Raw genomic sequence first — 19,045 nt, forward strand, 5'->3', positions numbered from 1 at the left:
TTTATTACATCCATAAATCTCAAGTTGCAGGCTTGATTCAGATGCATCTTTGCCATTTTCGAGACCTTCTGCTTCCCCACCAGACATGCTTGTCTGTTTTTCGAACATGGCCAAAGATGGAGCTGGCTAAGTCGTCCATTCCTGTGGGAACATTTCAAATTGGCTGCTACTTTACTTTCATCATCCAGTGGAAGCAGCAAGTTCTTCAGATAACTGCGCTGACATTTAGGGAAATTTTCTTTTTACCATGACTACACAGCAGTGGCAAATGGCTAAAGGGTAGAACTATCTCCTTTATATTTTTGAAATGACTCCCACTTTCATGTTTTCAGCATAATATCATCTTTAAAAAAAACAGACACTGACCTTTACTGATTCAATAATATTAGCAACATTTATAGTCCAAATAAAAATGAAATAAGAATAAACAAGCAGAGTAAAATAAAAATGTCCCTTCATATTGATTTCATCTGTGATTTGTTTCAAACATATTGTTCACTATATTCTGTTCTTGTAAGTCAAAATAACTAAGTGGACTATAGGTGGGGAAATGACCTCTAGTTATCTACCTTCAATTCAATTACATTACGTATCATATTTATAAACGGCTCACATCAAAATCTTTCCAAAATCAAACGTCATGAAATTCACATATCCAAAGGTGGGAATATTAAATCTATAAACTGCATCTAATAATTAAAATAGAACTTAACAAAAACAAAAAAGTCATCAAAAGCAAAACACGGACATTTATGACGAGACACAACAGAACTGTGAACCTAACTTTCATGAACCACTGTGAAATGTAGCGATGGGTATTCCTTTAAATGATCCATTTTAGTCATTTTGCAGATTACATACTGAACATAAAAGCAACAGAGACTTCATGTGTCTGAATAATCAAGAGATATTAAATATAGCTGGACTCGCAGTAATCATCTGACTGAGAGGAAAGTGGTCAGAGTCGCCCTTTGGATCCCGCCTGGCCATGAATGTAGTCTTTAGATATGCTCTGATTCGTCAAGACGCCTCAGAAGTCCAGATTCCCTCAAATCACCTGCAAATAAAACGGACATAATTACTGATACGTCATAAACAGCTCATATCACTCATATCTCTGCCACATTTAGAGTTAAACTTATTGCCATATAACCAAAAACAAATGTTTGTGAACTGAGACCAGCGTGCTTCAAAAGTTGATGAAGCAGCACAATAATATAAACCTTGATAATCCATTTAAAATCCTTATAGTTTCATTTGTAGTTTGTAAAATTCATTTTAGGACTTTATGGGCTGATCCAACACAGGATCAGCCCATGGTCCACTAAGCAAAAAATAATCCCAGTTCTACAGTAAACTAAGTTTATCTGCCATTAAAGGGTATCAGCACAAAATGTAGCAATGGCAAATTATACAAAATTCATGCATTTTAAATAAGTGTAAACACACACAGTTCTCATAAAATGTCTGGATGTTACACAATGTCTAAACTGTTATGCTGCTGTTTAAATGTGAGCAGTCAATGCAAACCACAAAGCAGATAATAGTCTAAATGTGTTTGGATAAAAGATGTTAAAACTGTCATGTTTTAAAATTACTTTGCCAAATAACATCATATTTTCAGGCTGTTTGTGGAAAATAAATATGCTAACATTCTGAATATTTTTACAAGTTGCTTTGCCTGTCATATTTCAGGCTGTTTCTCATTGATATGCAGGAGTTTTAAGCGACAGGACATGCAAATGTTGGCACCCCTGGTGTGTGTCTCTGCACTGACAACCTCAGATGATGAATGAAGGAGGTGTCTGTCTTCTCCCTTCCGCTGCTGCAGTTTATGGAAAATTCAGCCAACAGTGTACCTGAGGGAGCTGCACGAACAGCACGGATTGTTTTTTATTTAGCGCAAACCAAACTTTGGTCCCGCCACTCACCACTAGTTGGACTGGCAACCGGGAGATGCCTCATAGTCAGTCTGCACCTGGTGATATTCTTAGAAAAATAAATATTTCCTAGTGCTGCCTGGCCAGATAGACAGATACCACATATGGACAATGGAAAAGGAAATAACACCTTGGAATCAAAATATTTCCCTGTCCTGTATCAGTGTCGGGCTGAACAAGGAGCGATCTGACCAGATGGTGTTGATATGTGAGTCGCAGCACAGCTGAAAGTCAGAACGCTGACCTGGAAGGCAGCAGGAGCTTCAGTAGAGTCCAATCTCTCGCAGGTTGATTTTGATGATGACGTCAGTGACCGCATCAAACACAAACTGCACATTCTTGGTGTCTGTGGCACAAGTGAAGTGGGTGTAGATCTCCTTTGTGTCTTTTCGTTTATTGAGGTCTTCAAACTGGCACTGGATGTAAGCAGCCGCCTCTTCATAGGAGTTCTCACCTGTAGTAAAAATTAAAAAATTAAAATATATATGTACTGCTGCATAATGCTGCCCACACCGTCACAGACGTTAGATGTTATTTCTCCTGATATATTAAAGTATTTTTTCTTAACTTTAGGGTAGTTTTTGTAATACTGAGGTAATCTTAGAAGTTGAGGGAATTTAAAAATAAATTTTCAGATAGACTAAACACAGGAGCAGTAGCAGAAAATCCAAGTATAAAAAGAAGAAATGTTCAGCAGAACCAGCAGGTTTGCCTCACCGGTGTACTCGGGGTAGCAGATAGTGAGCGGACTCTTGGAGATCTTCTCTTCGAACAAGTCCTTCTTGTTGAGGAAGAGGATGATGGAGGTGAGTGTGAACCACTTGTTGTTGCAGATGGAGTCGAACAGCTTCATGCTCTCATGCATCCGGTTCTGTGGACGACATCTGCGGTGAATTCACCCCAAATAGTCCTTCCTTACGCATGGCTGTTCCGCATGTTACAGACTTAACTCTGACTCTTTTTACGGCCCTTTAAAACCTTGCAGGCCCAGAACTAGTTAGTGCCGGCGGGTATGAAAGACAGACAAAACCTCATGGCTGTTCATGGTTAGCTGAAACGAACCACAAGTTACGCTGTGAGAAAACAAGCCTGTAAAATCATATTTCACAAAGGAGGCCGCGCCAGTAAACGCAACTTAAAAAAACACACAGCAAGTTGCAGTCATCCTTTATTAAATTTAGCTCATTGGCTCATCTAAAGAAAGCAGGATAGCCAACAATAAATCTTGTTTCACAATGTGCCGTAACCACATCAACCATATCTTGTAACACAAGGAAACATAACGGATGTCTGCACTGCCTCTCACAATTATTAGCACAGCTGGTAAAGAAATGTCATTTGCTTAACATGTAATCTCTGTAAAGACATCAAGAGATGTCTATTTTGTTGTCTCTCTTCATCGTCTTTTACAAGTGGTGACAAAATAAACTTGAGTACGAATCCAGCACTGGTCGTCAAGTTCCAGCTGTTCACATTTTTTGCTATTGTTGCGTTTACTAAGTATTTATTATCTTGTTGCATTTTCCTGACTTATGAAGATTAGCACACATCTGCCATGCTTTACGACATGAACTCTTGTCTCTTCGGTTTTGAAGAGCAGCTTACAGGAACAGGGCTCTGTGTGTAATGTAGAAACAGAACTTGACTAGTTAACAATTCGGAATCACTTTATTTGAAGGGTTGTGCATAAGCATGACATGACACTATAATTAACATGAAATAACACCTGTTATGAACATGAAGGAGTCCTCATGAATGTGTATGACTGTCATTTGGTAATTAATGACACTTTAATACAAAGTTGCACTAAAACCTGTACTACTGAAAGTGTCCAAACACAAATCAATTTGTTTTAAATTGTTTTATACATTTTGACTTGGGCGTGGAGTTGGTGCTATTTATGCTTTTAAACATTTTAAATGTCAACATTAATGAGCAGAAAAACAATTATTAAAATGTTCTGCAGGGGAACGTTGACCAAACATGAAATTCTGGTTTTCTAAAATCCAACACAAAGATTTCTGAAAGACAATGTTGGCTGAAAAAAATGATGTTTGTGTTTCCTCCATTATTTTGTCAGTGTATTAACTTGACTTATTCTACTCTGTGATTGGACAGTAAAAATAAAATCAGCTCATTTCAGAGTCACCTGGTCCATTTCTTGTTTTGTGTTGGTGCTGATCTCAACACACAGTTCAGGGATTTTCTCCAGCAAAAAAGAATAAAAATAAAACCCCACAGAGGAGCAAATGTGACTTGAAAAACAGGAAAAACCTTCAAACAGCACCAAGGCTTACTGTGAGGTCTTCGAGTTATGTGCAAAAAGTGGTTTGTGTTCGGGGTGAATTAGATCCGGCTGAGCCATAAATTACATCAAAAAGGCAAAACTAATTGAAAACCAGTGACTTGAATGTTGATGTGAGTTTGACTGATTTCCAGTCCTGGCCTGCTTGTTTATGGTGCAGCCACAGTTTAATTTTCCACGCCGGCACACCTTTTTAACTTACGACCACTGAATATTGATCGTGTGGCTATAAATCTCAAATTCATGGCCACTCTGACAACCGCGCATCCGTCACCTACCATTTCCTCATCCTCAGCCAAGACAAGGTTGTAGTCACTGAGCGCCACGCAGAAAATGATGGCGGTAACTCCTTCAAAACAGTGGATCCACTTCTTTCTCTCCGAGCGCTGACCGCCAACGTCAAACATCCTGCAGACACACAAGCAGAGACTTAGTGCATTAACAGATGAGTTTACTCAGATCACTTTTGCTGTCATTTTAATATCAGGTTTACAAGGTTTCATAATCCGGGGCTCAGGCACACAGAGCGTACACCCAGATGCCATGCAGGCGACCCGACTTTGTAATCTCCTGTCCGTGTGTTGCTCTGCGTCCGACTCCACCTGAGGCGCTCTGCAGGCAAACCATATCTATCCCAGGCTGACACAGAAACGAAAGAACGCCCTGTCCTGTGACACCAATTCAGTGATTGCACACTTTGAGGTTCTGAGCACCGATGTTATTACAGCTAATGCTCTGCCAATATTTCAGAGTACAGAAGCTGGAGGGGAAAAAAATAATGTAAAGAGGAGGGAGGCAATATAATTATAAAAGTGGCTCACATAGCATTAGAGCAAAAAATTAATCAGCGTTTATAAGATAAGCCATGGTTTGCATGTCGGATCAAAGCAACATCAGCCAAATGGGGAAAATAACACAGACAGAATAGTTTCAAAAGAAAACTAATAAAAGTGCCTCACAAAGTTTTTAAAACCTTTTCTTTGTCATGCTGGAACTGCAGACGTAACATATTTCATTGGGATTTCATGAGGTAAACCAACACAAAGTGTTTTGTCCATTATATTGGACAAAATAAGAATGTATAGTTTTAAAAAAAATCTTGCAAAAATAAAATGTCATCAATTTTTTTGTTCGATTCACCATCCTAAAAGAATAAAACGTAAGAGGCACAGAGAACATTAAAGAAAGAAGCAGCCAAGAGGTCCATCGTAACTCTGGAGGAGCTGCAGAGATCCACAGCTCAGGTGTAAGGAATTGTAAACACGGCCAATATTCACCATGTAATCCACAAATCTGGGCTTTATGGAAAGTCGTTTTTTAACAAAGCAATAAGAAATCCCATTACCAGTCAGATGAGATCAAATTCAAACTGTTCTGGTCAACATGCAAACCTCTGTGAGGCAGAAAACTAACTCTACTCATCGCCCTGGAGTCTGGACACAGCTTATGGTGGAAACATGGTGTTGGCAGTATTGTGCTGTGGGGAGCTTTTCTTCTGCAAGGCACCTGGAGGATGGTCAGGTGCTGATGGGAATACGGATGAAGCTAAAAATCTGACTTATAACCAAGGTTCACCTTTCAGCAGGAAAAATATCCTAAATACATGACCAGAACTACAATGCAAAGTACATGAGAATGGCCTAGTCAAAGTCCAGAGCAAAATTAAACTGACAGTCTTTGGAAGTTTGTGTTCACAGATGCTCTCTGTGGGATTTGACTGAGCCTGAGCAACTTAGGCAAAGACAAGAGGACAAGTACATGCCACATTTCTCATCATCCCACTTTCCTCTGCGTGCCACTTTGTGCAAAATTCAACATAAAAAAAAGAAACAGCCTAACTAGTCTTCATGCCTTTATGTCTTGTAAGTGCGCAGTTTCCAAAAAACAATCAAAATGTATTTGAACAACTAAACAATGAACACATCCACCATTTAAAACAAAGACCAGACCTGTTTAAGTATGAGAGGATTTTCTTTATAGCTACAAAAACTCCCTGAAGGCTGAGCTCTGCCATGATTCATCAATACTAACTTGAAGTAGAGGTCTTTGAAGGTGAAGTGAGTTTCCACGATCCCTGTGGTCTTCACCCGGGTGCGCAACACATCCTGCTGAGTGGGGATGTAGTTCGGTTTGCAGATCCTGTCCAACGCGTTCAAGTAGCTGAGGGACAAAAAAGGACATGATGTAGCAGCAAATATTTATGTTTGTGGCAAACTCAAATCGTTTTCTTTTTTCTCTCGGTGATTAATTGTTTGTTTGCACCCCCTTTCGACACCACGCCAATTAATTTCATTCTCAAGAGGCTTTTAAAACGAACAAAATGTCACGCTCGACAGGAAAACATCTCTCAATATACTTAGAGCAAAACATCTCTGGACGCCACAGAGCAATACTAAATATGGGCTCATAATTTCAGGGGTGATAAACACTGGCTTCTGGTTGGTTGAGTAAAAACAGACTGACTCCACTGGTTTGTCTTGTCGCAGGGTTCGCTCACAGCGCATAGAGAGTCATGACAACTCGGGTGTTTGCACAACAAAGAACACGTCCTTCACACTGGGCGAGATTTTTGCTCAGGATGGGTGTGACATAAAGCAAAACAGAACTGCATGAGCTGCATCTGTGTTTGATTAGTAATATAAGATAGAGGCTATATTAGGCTCTTTGTTTGCTTTTTCAAGTAAAACACTCTTGTTTCACTCAGTGGTTGACAATAGTAACATGTTTCATTACTAGCGTGGTAAAATACAGCAGCCCTTCATATCATATTACAGCCACAAACTTAGAGTATTTTACAATAACTTAATATGATAAATCAAGAAACAGTAGTATTTAACATATTTTTCTAAAAATGTCTAAGATCTCTTTTAACAAATGAAAATATTAACAGCGTGGACCGGCTTTATATCTTTTTTGAATTCCTTTTTTGCAAAACAACTCTGACTCTTTGAGGTTATATGAAGTGTGTTGGTTATTTTCCAGTCTTACCACCACTTGGATTTCTTTCTGGGCTTTGACTGGGCCATTCTACTGCAAGAAAATGTTCTGATCAAACCGTTTTCTTCTGGCTGTATGTCCAGGGTTGATGTGCCGAGTTAATTTTCAACCAGTGGTTTGCATGTTGGCCAAAACGTTTGCATTCGGTGCCGTCTGATCTCTCAGCAGTGGCTTTATTGCCGCACCAGAAAGGCTGATTGTTGTCTTGACCACAGATTGTGACACCTGACCTGGCGAGCTCTGAACGTCGTCCCTGTTGATTCTGTCAGTTTGAGCTGAGATCAGTACTTTGGCAGATTTAAAGTTGTGCCACATTCTTTCAAATTTCAGATTGAGCAGTGAGCACAAAGTACTACTTTATACCTAAATTCTTCTTTATCCCTCTTCACCCGTCTGGTTTGTTCCTCAATGGACTGCACAGAACAGCTGCCTGATGATTGGACTTTATTAGGGGCTATCAGAGTAAAAGGGGTCAAATAGAAAAATGTATACATAACCACATATCTTTTTGTTCCATTTCACAATTATTCACTACCCTGTCTTCGTCTGTCAAATGAAATTAACCAAAGATTTTAACACCGCAATTTGTGAAAACATGCAGTCCAGAGAACGTGTTAGAGAAAAGGACGCACTGATTGTTGTTTTCCAAATGGTTTAAAAAGCCTGACCTGATTTCTGATATTTTTATCTAAAATGTTGGTAAATATAGCAAGAAAGTTGCTGAGTTGGTAACAGTGTCGTCAGCGAATGTGCAGACATGACCTGGTGGGTCTGTCAGCCGTCTGTCACGGCAGAGCAACAGAGGACAGCGACTGATTCTGTTGCTGACGATCTTTCAAAATTGGGGCCGATTTATCAGCACACCCCTAGTTAGGGGGAAAGTGTCATTTTTATCAACAACTGAGATGTGTTCAGCTCTTATCTGGAGCTGCTGATTGATGCGCAGCGCTCTGTGTGACGTCCTCACTATGCAGCCGAGTCGTTGAGCTGATACTCTCGAGATCGGTCGAAGCAGGCCCGGACGCCACTGTCGCGCCACAGCTTGCGGATGACGGCGGTCAGCTCCGGAGACATCACTCCTTCCTCCGCCGTGCTGGCGAGGGTGAACAGCTGACGCGCGTCGTCCTGTAAGACACCATCGACAACTGCTGACGCTGCAAAATCCCTCCTGTGTTGACTTAAGCCACAAGTGAGGAGGAGGCCGTTGACTTACCGCCCGGGCAGCATCGCCAAAATCAATCTTCAGCAGCCCCATCGCCCTGATGATGGCCATGATGGACTGGATGGTGTTGCTGTACACCACCACTTTGTACTGCTTGCACTCTTCTTCCGAGTAGCCGTCCTCATGGATGATTCTAAAGCATAAATGAAATCAGAGCAGACTCTCATATTCCATACAAATATGAGAGACAAACAGCAGGATTAACAGTCTCATATCTAATTCCACGTTTGGCAGATCTCATGCCTCGCCGAACTTTGAGCTTCAGTGAGCAAACGGCATGCTTAGCGTGGGAACCGGCCGACTCTATTCAGGTCCTGCCAGGCAGCAACCAGCCTCTGGGGCCTTTTTTTTTACGTGATTTGCAAAAATATAAAAAATAAAAAAAGAGGGGCTTCCTCCTCTCTGCCCGAGGATCACAAAGTAAAGTTTCCGCCATGCTGCTACAATTTTTCCAGACAGATGAGCGCAACAATGTGGCAACTAAAAGAGCGAGCGAGCCTGTCTTTCATCAGCGAGAAATAAAAATAGCAGAGAGGATTCCTGCAGGAAGTGTGAAAAGCCGTGGAGACCAGCATCCTGACTGTGATGAAAGTCTGGACTTACTTCATCTGCTTGACAATAGTGCTCTTTCCGGATTCCCCGGCACCTGGAAAAATAGGGGAAAGAGGTAAAATGAAGCATTAATACTTGGCATCAGCACAGAGTAGCTCAGATGGTCTAAAATGTGAAAATAATCTCATGTCATAGAATCAATTCTTCTCCACTTTGTGAGTGCAGGGAGTGAATTCATCATTCGTTTATGCTGGAGGGGCTGGTGATCTGAGTCATTGGAACATAAAAAAAATGTCTAAAATAGAACAATGTTTTCTGGATGCAAATTGTCTCTGTTCAGCGGAAAGCAGGGTCACATAAGAACACACAAAAACTTATCGTTAAAGCAAGATATTGACAACCTCTTAGAAATAGCATATGTTTTGTAAATAATAGTTTATTGAGGTATAGACAAAGTTTCAGAAAAATATTTGTCACTGAATATTAAACAAGATTTCTGGGTGTTTCTAGTGATAATCACTATCACTGAGTTAATATTGTTTTAATATACAAGCAGATAATATTTTCAGATAAATACTGATTTCGACAAGATAAAGTGTGAAATATGACAAAGTTTTACTTATTTAACTTAGTGCAGATTATTCTAGAATCTGATATATTTATTTTAACTAAATATATGTAGTGATTCTTATAGTCTTTTCATTTGATTGTCGTTGATTATTTTCAATAGTTTTGATTAACACTTATAATGGATGAATTGTGATAACATAAACCTTAATAATAAAAGATAAAATGTAAACAGTACGTTCACTTGTAGGCCAATTAAATTGAGTGCATGTTGATACTAATTTGTGCTAAAATGTTAGCATTTTGTAATCAATATTTACTAACTGCTGTCGCAGCAATAAAAAAAAAAATCTTTGTCCATTTAAACCCTAAATTTAAATTTGTTTTTACAAAATTCTTATTTTGTACTGAAGATGACAATAGGACAGTTCTTTCAAATATAAATCCAACAAGTTATTTCTGTACCTTTTATAATAATAATTCTTACCAGCAGCAGGATTTATTTGTTTGTTTCTGTCAGTGTCGGTTTTTACCTATAAACTCTCCCTTAGAGGCACATGTTGCAGTTCCTTTATTATTTCTGACAGTTTTTCCCAGTGCTGTTAGATCAGATGATGTTTCATTTACTTCATCAAGACAGCTTGTGTCCAGGAACGCCTGCCTGACGCCGATACACTCTTTTGTCTTTCAGCCTTTGTTCTCTTTTGGTTTTCTTTTCATAGAGGAAGCACTTAAAGAGGAATTTGTATTTAGTTTCATGTTCACATTAAAGGGACAAAATAAAGACATAAACCCTTTGCAAAACTGAGACAACAAACACAAGAAAATTTGTCTCCACAGAAACAAGTTATATTGAGAAATGGAGGCACTGAGTCTTTTGCACAGTTCTGCAGCTGGTAGGAGTGAAAAAAACAGAGAAAATCATCAGACCCTGACATGAGATTAACTTCAACTTTGACAATACAATATCAGCGATCTGTGACGGATGATTAACCGATGACTGAGAGGTCAAATCTTCCCAAAGCCTCCATTACGATGAGTGAAATTCTAAATACTGCAGAGCAGGGAAACAATTTCACTCCAACAATTAATTTGTGCAACAATCAGCCAAACAGGAAGCAGCCGCCATGTGTCTGGCTGTCTCCGTGTTTTTTTTCCACATATCGCGCAGTGCTGGGCTTCAGGGAAAAACAGAAACGACTCAAAGAGTGTGTGAGCAGTTTGAGCCAAACACCAGCCTGTTGGCGGGCCCAAACCCAGCTGTGCCCATTGATGGAAACGGTTTACAGGAAGGCCTCATGCAAGTTCGGCTCTTTTTATTATTGTTATTTTTCTGTTACAGATGATTTGTCGTGTTACTGGAACCATGAAACTCTGCTGGAAGAAACATGTGGAAGGTGGAACGCCGTTTAGCTTCAGCTGATTATTTTTAGTCAAATCTTAAGAATGCAGAATTTTTTTTCTCTGCTGCATTTCCAACCCTGCTGCTGGCCGTGGTACAGACATTTTTTTTATACACAAAGAAAACCTTAAAATAGTTGTTTCAGAAACTCTGCACTGCATCTATTAATATTTATGGGAATGTTCTTATTCAGCTTCATGCCACAAAAATGACGGGATGCAACTGCTTCCCACCAACAACCTAAAACCGGAATAAAAACTGTTGGTAAGAAAGTCCAGTAAAGTCCAAATGCGACCCAGGGGTCACGTTTGTCCTCCAGATTAATTCTGACTGAGATTACAGAGTGGTACAACTTTGACCCATCAGCACATGTAGTAAACAGAGGAGGAGACTTCAATTTGTTCCTAATTAAGCGGAAAAAAAAAGATTGTATTTTTAGAATTTCCCCACAGTGGTAAATGTTTTCTTCTTTTAAATTTTAATACATCCAGCATGATTTAAACAAAAACGGATGTGGGTGGGCCTGAATGTGTTTTAAATTATTTTGTTAAACTTTGCTAAATGCAGAAGAAATAGTGACCCAAATTGCAAATAAAGAACAAATAATGAAATGTCTTTGATTCTATAAGAAAAGCTGTTTGATAGCTGCTCTTATTTTTCTTCCGCCTTACAATTATGCAGTTTTGTGGCTGTTGTGTCCCAACATGGAGAAAAAAAACTTAAGCCACATTAATACTTCTGCAAAAACCTGTAACAACGATGTGAAGCTGAACACTAGCCAGGCACAACATCAGGAAAAGGAAAACCCAAACCTGTTTCTTAATAAGGTATGTTTGATTCAAATTCAGAGATACTTTAATAAATTACATGGTGTTACTCCTGTTACAAGGTTCTTCAAAAAGGTTGTTGTAAATAACGATGTCTGTGGGCAAGAAAGATCTCCTGTAGAAGTCTGTGTTACTGTAAATCAGACGATGTCTCTGACTGAAGAAAACCTAATGTTGCATAGCAGATTTAGAAAGAAAATCTCTAGGATTGTTTGTAGTTTTCTTGGTTTTAAGAATGGTCAGTTTTATAATGTAGTACTTGGTTTCCGATCTAATGAAATGTGGAGTTTTTAGAAGGAGTCTCAGGTATTTATGGATTCACCCAGGTGAAGCTTTACAGAACGACCAAAAACCAACAAAGCCAGGCTGAGCTGAGCAGCAACGTTTACATTGACTGACAAATTATTCCATTCTGGATTTAACTCTTTAAAACAAATAGTCGAGGTGCAGATATGGGACATTTTATGCACAATTCTGTAATTTCACTTCTGCAGTAACTACCGAGTTGTGCAATGCCAACTGACTCTAAACAAAACAACATCAGTTGTTCAAAACATCATCCCAAAAACTAAACATTTCCTCAGCTCTGATCCAAAACATGTGCTGGAGATAAAAAACCTCTGTTCTCAAGGACTGAGGCTTGCACTTGATTCAGCAGCAAAAACGCCAAACTGTGAGCTGAAAAGAGCAGCTTTGGGTAAAACAAACTCGCTTTGCTTTCACTTCTGAAAGGGGGAAGCATGAATAAGCTGCACCGGTTCTCCTTGGGTTAAAGAGCAGTGAAAGCATGTGTGCATGTGAAACACTGCGGGTCAAACTCAGACAGCTCAAGACAAACTATTTCCATAAACACGTCTTCTTAGCTCGTCGTGGCAGCAGCAGACCCACGTTTGCTTTGCTTTGTAAATCATCAGAAACTGCATCATGAGTTTTCCAGGCGGTGGAATTAAAAAATATTTTTGCTGGTGTTTTCCTAAAGGGAGCAGCCGTGTCAAAACACAAAATAATGGGCTTAGCATTGTTCTGTATGGAAAAGGTGTCAGAACACATTCCTGTGGCCTTCAGCAGCTGGATATTGTCAAGGGGGATCAGAGCTGAATATTGTGTTCAGATTGCTGTTCAACTGGAATTAAATCCTGGAATTGTTTGGTTGAGCTGACGGCAGCAGAAGAGATTTAAGCCGGTCACAGGAGAAGACAAATTGCGCTGATTCACCTCCTCGGTCCTCACAGCCACCAGTTCCCTCATTCACTGCATTTCTTGGCTGATCACCAACGCTGGACGCCTGCCAGTTCACAAACCAACTCTGCACAGGCATTCACATCGACGCAAACCCACACCGAAGCAAGACTCCAAACCGAGCCTCTTTTTACAGGAATCTAAACTTTTGGACTTTTCTTATGATTCACTGCTTGTGGTCAAATAGGAGAATGGTTTCATTGGAGGAGAGTAGGGGCTCTTAAAACTCTGTGGCTTCAATAACGGGCAGCAGCCACATTTTTTCCCCCTTTTCCCCCTCTAGCCCTCCTGTACCAGCACAGACGCAGAGTGATTGGCTGGAAACATCTCTGTGGTTAGTATTTCAGAAGAAATGTTTCCAAACAACCAGCCGTTTTAGGTGGTACAGGAACAATGGAAACGCATTCATGTCCCTTAAATGTTTTACCGTTTGTCCCTTTACTGAACCACAAACTTCAGTTTTTTTATTTGAGGTTTTAAATGAAAGGCCAACATGAAGTACATGTCGGGAATGAAGTCTGGTCAACAAATTTTAAAGTGCAAAACCCGTCCAAAGAGACATAACAACGCTTCCTTACTGATGAATCTAAGCTTTTCCTTTTTTAGGCAATTGAGAAATACCAAAAAATATTCATGTTTGAGAAATGCGATAATAATAAGAAACATATTTTTTGTTTCTGTTTTGAAATGTACAACTTTACATAAATTGAATAATCTGGAAGAGGCCGGATGAAATGACGATGCGTTTCGCTTTGAACACTTCTGATTGGTTAATTCACAACATTTGAGATAATTGGAATAGAAGAACAACCTGTGAAGATATCAGGAAGTGAACGTTGGAGTCCAACAAGTCTGGTTCATCCTTGAGGAGAATTTCCATTTAGCCTAAGGCTCCAAGTGAATCTGTTTAAACAATTATGCTCACGTGTGAATATCCAGGCATCGCACCGTTTGGGAAGAGGATAGCTTCCGAATCCCGGAGGTGAATGTGAGATGGGTCAAAATGTGAAAATTCATTCGTAAGCAAAAGAAAAAGACCCTATTAAGTTTGACTGAAGACGGTAAGAGATTATCCACAGTAATAAAAACATCCAGCGTGAACACGGACAGAAAGGCCAGATAAAAAAAAAAAAACAACTTAAAAAACCAGATTGTAATTTAACAATCCACCGAAAGAAAATGTCCTAACTTTTGGAGAATCTGGTGCAACGAACCTGAAATGTAAGTTTTTCACCATCATGACAGTCGTTCTCTTTAACTGAAAAAAGGTGGAAGCTTGCAATCATATCTCTGTTGGATATGAGAGGCAGATTTAATTTATGTGGCAATAGTAGGAACAAAGCTTTTCCATTTCGTGACTTTTGAGTTTTTATTAAGCGCCGCAGATGCTATTTGTTTCATGGCCGGCCTTTAAGGGGCAAGTTTTTTCTTCTTCTGAAAGGGAGAAGCATGCCAGCCATCTGGCCCTGCAGCCCTTGTTCATGTGCTGCAGCAAAGGAGATCCAGCTGACCAGAGCTGAGATGATGTACTAAAGGTTAAAAGAAGGTTGAATGAACTAATACAAACTTGATGTGGCATAGTTTGAGGCAACATGGCATCACAAAACAATCGCTGCTGGGTGTGTCTTCAGGTCGGGATGAACCACCGACCCGCTAACTCACTGGGGAAACGCTTGGTAATCCCGAATGCCAGTCCGCCTCTGAATACCAACTCTGCACAGAGTTGAATCAGGACAAAATGTGGAGCCATTCAAGGAATATGAATATATATATTTTTTTGCCATGTAACACCTAAAAGAGGGTCTTTGACGTACAAGAGTAGAGATAAAATATATAAGGGGAACAGTTGACTCAGAGTTGTGGGCTGACAGGAAGTGCTTTATGGGGGGAAAACAATGCTTCGTGGTATCAGAGATGGGATCTGGAACAATAATAGTTGAGAAAGAACAAGTAAGAAAACCCATTATAGCAACAGCAATGAGTGGATGTAGAGCAAAGGTTGCCAGTGGTTGCTATTGGTCATAACAATTGATGTAAAGTGGGATTTCTGCAGAAGGGTAAACTGTAAGGGAAGTGGTATATTCTCCTCTGGTCTCGTCAAAACAAATCAGATTCCCTGCACAGAATCGATTAACCCGCTGATTCAGCTTCTGTGTGATTATTACCGACAGGTTCGTCCGTTCCTCAGACAAACCATGTCTGCCTCATTAGATTATCACTAATAAACACATTTCAGTGCTCAGGAATACGACTGCAGAGCGGAGATGTTTCTATGCAATTTAAGGTGCATTCTGCTGCAGCTGCTCAGGACGTCCTGCAGCATGACCCGACATGTCACATCTGTCCTCAGACTCCTCCATCTAATTACATATCTGCTACTCTTGATGACCCTGAGAAGATGTTTGAGTCCAGCAGTAATTAGATTATCTGAAAAAATGTTGCGCAATATGATGGGACGCTCTGATCATTCTGGGCGTAAATCGTTTTGTGAAGTTCATTTTGAATGTTTCAGAAGTGGAACATGAAACAATATTCCACATTTTTAATATTTTGCTTCCAATAAGCTTTGCTTTCTTGTCATATTTTATAGTTTTTCTAAACATCTATCATAGTTGTTTTTTTCTTCTTCTTTTAGTTTGGCTGCAAAGAATTTGGGCGGCTTAAAGGTTTGGGACAAGCTGGAAATGCTGAGCGCAGCTGGGAGTGTAATCCTCCTGGCATCTCTGTGTGGCGACAGGTTCGCTGGGAGAGCAGCAACAAATGAACAGTGAGTTCAGTGAAAAAATAAATAAATCACGTCAGCTGGTTGAAGATTTTGAATCAATTGAAGTGAGCAAACTGCTTCTGCTAATGTAAAAAAAAAAAAAGAAACCTAATTTAAGCTCAAATCAAGACCAAGTCTGACTCCTTTTCTTCCTCTGCTTTGTTTTGATCTACACTAAAAAAAAAGAGAATAGTTGATGCAGCTTAAATATATTGCATTAATTGGTCACGTGTGATCAAATGAAGCTTATCTGAGTTCATTTATCAAGCATTTTAAGTTGTCAAGATAAATAAATGTAAATAAAGACAAACTTAATTCAGTTACTTGTGACACTTTTTTTTTTAAGTTAGAGCTCCATTCTGTTTTTTTTTTTTTTTTTCAAAATGTTGGATAAAATCCTGATAAAATACATTTAATGTGACAGATTCTAAAAAACGTGAGGGGCCTTAACTTTTCAGAGGCACAACAGTTTGTACATGTAACTCATGCAACCGGAATGTCTTCCTCTTTGGAATAAGGTCAACTTAATACAATTTTGTAGTGCGCATGTAGATGACGCTTTCCATGCAGACACGCACAGAGATTCACCAGGAGGATCTTCTGCCCCAGTTGGATGAGGCGCACCACGTCCTCCGGCTCGGGCCTGGTTCTTTTAGGATTTAAAAACAGCGGATTGAACAGTTGAAGAGAAAGAAAACAGCTCTTAAAATCAAGTTCATACCATTAATCGACATTCACTGTATTCAGGTGCAATGTCAGGACATACGGCATAGACAGAGCAGCAGAATGACGCTGACAACTTTCCTCCTTAAAGTCTAGAATTTGGGGCAACGTTATGAAAAAATATAAAATTTAATTTGACCAACATGGGCTACTGTACGAGCAAATTGTTAAGTTAATTTATTTCGGCTGTCTCAAATGTGAAAAGCAGGTGTTTGTTTCTGTTAATTTTCAAACATCTCCTCAAGGATGAAAACTAAAAGTGAAATGGAGCTAAGAGCTTCACGACGCTTTTCAAGCCCGCTGCTATCCCTCTTGCTCGGCACACCAATTTGTACCAAGTATTTTCCTTCCACTAAATCTTCCATTCAAATGCCTGATACAGAATTATGTCAACAGCGGCTTTCTATAGTAGAGACCTACCCTCCTTGCATTGTGTATCAGGCAACATGTATTAAAAAAATCCATCTTGTTTTGGTCTAATGTAATAATCTATTTTTCTGAGAAAACTGTTTTATGGTTCTCCATCAACAAAATCATCAAATTTCATACAATTCTTATCAAAGTTTCACTTTTCCAACTAGATCACTAAATAACCGAACTGTCAGATGGCATCCTTGTCTAATTAGCTGCAGCCATGAATGCCAGCTTGCATGCAGATCCAGAAACATTTCCTGCTCCTTGCAACATTCTTGTTCAGTTGTTCAGCTTCTCTGATGAGCTGAAGTGAAACAGAGCTGCTGCTGTTTGCCAACATCTTCAGTGACAAATGACTGCACTTGTCCTCTTATGTAAGCACGCCACTCTTGCTTCTTTTCAACGACTCAACACTGAGAGAAAGCCTGCAGTTGCTCTTTGACCAACATCTGGTTTCTCTCTGACAGTTCTCTCAGGGAACGATGACTCCCAGCTCCCTGACTGGGAGAGAAAGGGGAGGAGTGCTGGAGTTCCCAGACTGCAAACTAATAAGTGGCGGTGAAGGAATGGAAAATTAAAAAAAAAAAAGAAAAAAGAAAAGAAAAGTAACCTTACAGACTCTGCAGGCATTAAAGCAGTAAAAGAAGAAGAAGAAGCATCAGGTATGGTTTCATACCGAGTAGAAGCAGTTTCACCTCTCTGGATGATTTCTCTCTGTCCTCTCGTATGTTTTTATCAATCATTTTACTCCTCTCCACCGCGGCTTTATCCTCGGCGCTGATCGTGCAGCCCATCTTCCGGTTCTTCTTCAACTTTTTCTTTTCTTTTTTCTTTTCTCCTGCTCGGGGTGTTGGCTGCCGCCCTGGCCTGCTGGTCCTGGCTCGGTGTGAGCTGAACTTCCCCCGGCCGGGAGGAGAAGCGCAGATTGGGGGGAAAGGCTTTGGCACCGGGAGCCGCGTCCAGTCCAAGCCTTACTGTGATGCTGCCGCTGCACGCACCGAGCTGCAGCCCCGACCAAGCGTTTAATAATAAGGAAAATAATAATAATAAATAAATAATAATGATAATAATCCCCCAAAAATATGTCTGTAGATCTGGAGTAAAATTTCTAATCAAAAGAAAACCGACTGAATAAGTTATTTAAAGAAACTCCTTCAAATAGGAATCAGATTAAAAAGAGGGAAAAATATATATATATAGGCTATATAAATGTATTAACATATCCACTGCAGCTGCGAGTTGATCCAGTTGTTCCAGCTGCAAACTGAGAACAAGAGTTAAAAAAAAAAAAGAATCCAGCCGCTGGCCTTCTGGGAAATGTAGTCGTTTCCACAAGCAGACGGGAAAGAAAATGATCTAGTGAACCAAGTTTTACTGGAGCTAAATACGGTGACGGGACGCGAGTGTTTCTCTGTGTTGACAGTTTTTATTTAAAGGTTTTTTTGTTGATGCAACAGCGCCCTCAAGTGACTCAGAACTAAACTGCAGCTTGTGGTGCACAGCACAGCATTCCAATGATATTTGCCCATATTTATTGAATACAATAAATATTAATTATTTATGTTGGCTTATCTACTGGCTGAAGGAAAATGATAATTTTTTTCCAACGCAACTCAAGTCTATTTTTCTTTAATTAGCCTTCTGAATCACAAAAAGCCCTGAAACATTATTATTCCACACAATAATGTAATAATATCTAATAAAAGTTTTTTGTTTTTTTATTTCTATGTGTTTTCTATCTTTGGGAAGTTGAGAAAACACACTTTCAGAAGCTGCAAATAGCTCAAAATCCCTGAGTAGATTCGTTCATGGTTTTATGGTGGGCCAGTTACAGCTCCACCTTTCACGTCAGGAGGAACAAGAACAATGAGTTAAGACGCTAAAGTTCATTTCAGGTTTAAGATGTGTTCTTGTGGGGGCAATTTCAAATTAGGTGGTCTGTGAGTGTATCTGAAATGTGGCAGGTGGATCTTTGCATGAAAAAGTTTGAGAAACAGTGCTGTGGATGTAAAAAAGCTGGTAGAGAAATACCTCTAAGGCCTTGAAACTGTAATCAAAGGTGCAAAGTGTTCTGCAAAATGTTTACTGATAGG

At 39.7% G+C, this 19,045-nt stretch overlaps 1 protein-coding gene across 2 annotated transcripts; it reads right to left on the reverse strand.

The window, feature by feature from the left end:
- Positions 1 to 380: 380 nt before the first annotated feature.
- Positions 381 to 18,212, reverse strand: gnai3 (guanine nucleotide binding protein (G protein), alpha inhibiting activity polypeptide 3). Of its 2 annotated transcripts, none has more exons than XM_055049427.1 (9): positions 17,629 to 18,212; positions 9,068 to 9,110; positions 8,456 to 8,597; positions 8,210 to 8,367; positions 6,277 to 6,405; positions 4,524 to 4,653; positions 2,658 to 2,811; positions 2,185 to 2,394; positions 381 to 1,057 (listed from the first exon to the last, which is right to left on the reverse strand). In XM_055049427.1, exons 1-8 carry the CDS (start codon positions 17,744 to 17,746, stop codon positions 2,204 to 2,206), a joined length of 1,065 nt encoding a protein of 354 aa, XP_054905402.1. In that variant the 5' UTR covers positions 17,747 to 18,212; the 3' UTR covers positions 381 to 1,057; positions 2,185 to 2,203. The 2 variants fall into 2 exon arrangements, with proteins under 2 accessions (XP_054905402.1, XP_054905403.1); XM_055049428.1 differs by having other exon boundaries at positions 17,648 to 17,760.
- Positions 18,213 to 19,045: the final 833 nt, after the last annotated feature.

Source organism: Poeciliopsis prolifica, unplaced genomic scaffold (genome assembly GCF_027474105.1).
Source record: "Poeciliopsis prolifica strain line A6 unplaced genomic scaffold, Auburn_PproV2 SCAFFOLD029, whole genome shotgun sequence".
Classification (NCBI taxonomy): Eukaryota; Metazoa; Chordata; class Actinopteri; order Cyprinodontiformes; family Poeciliidae; genus Poeciliopsis; species Poeciliopsis prolifica.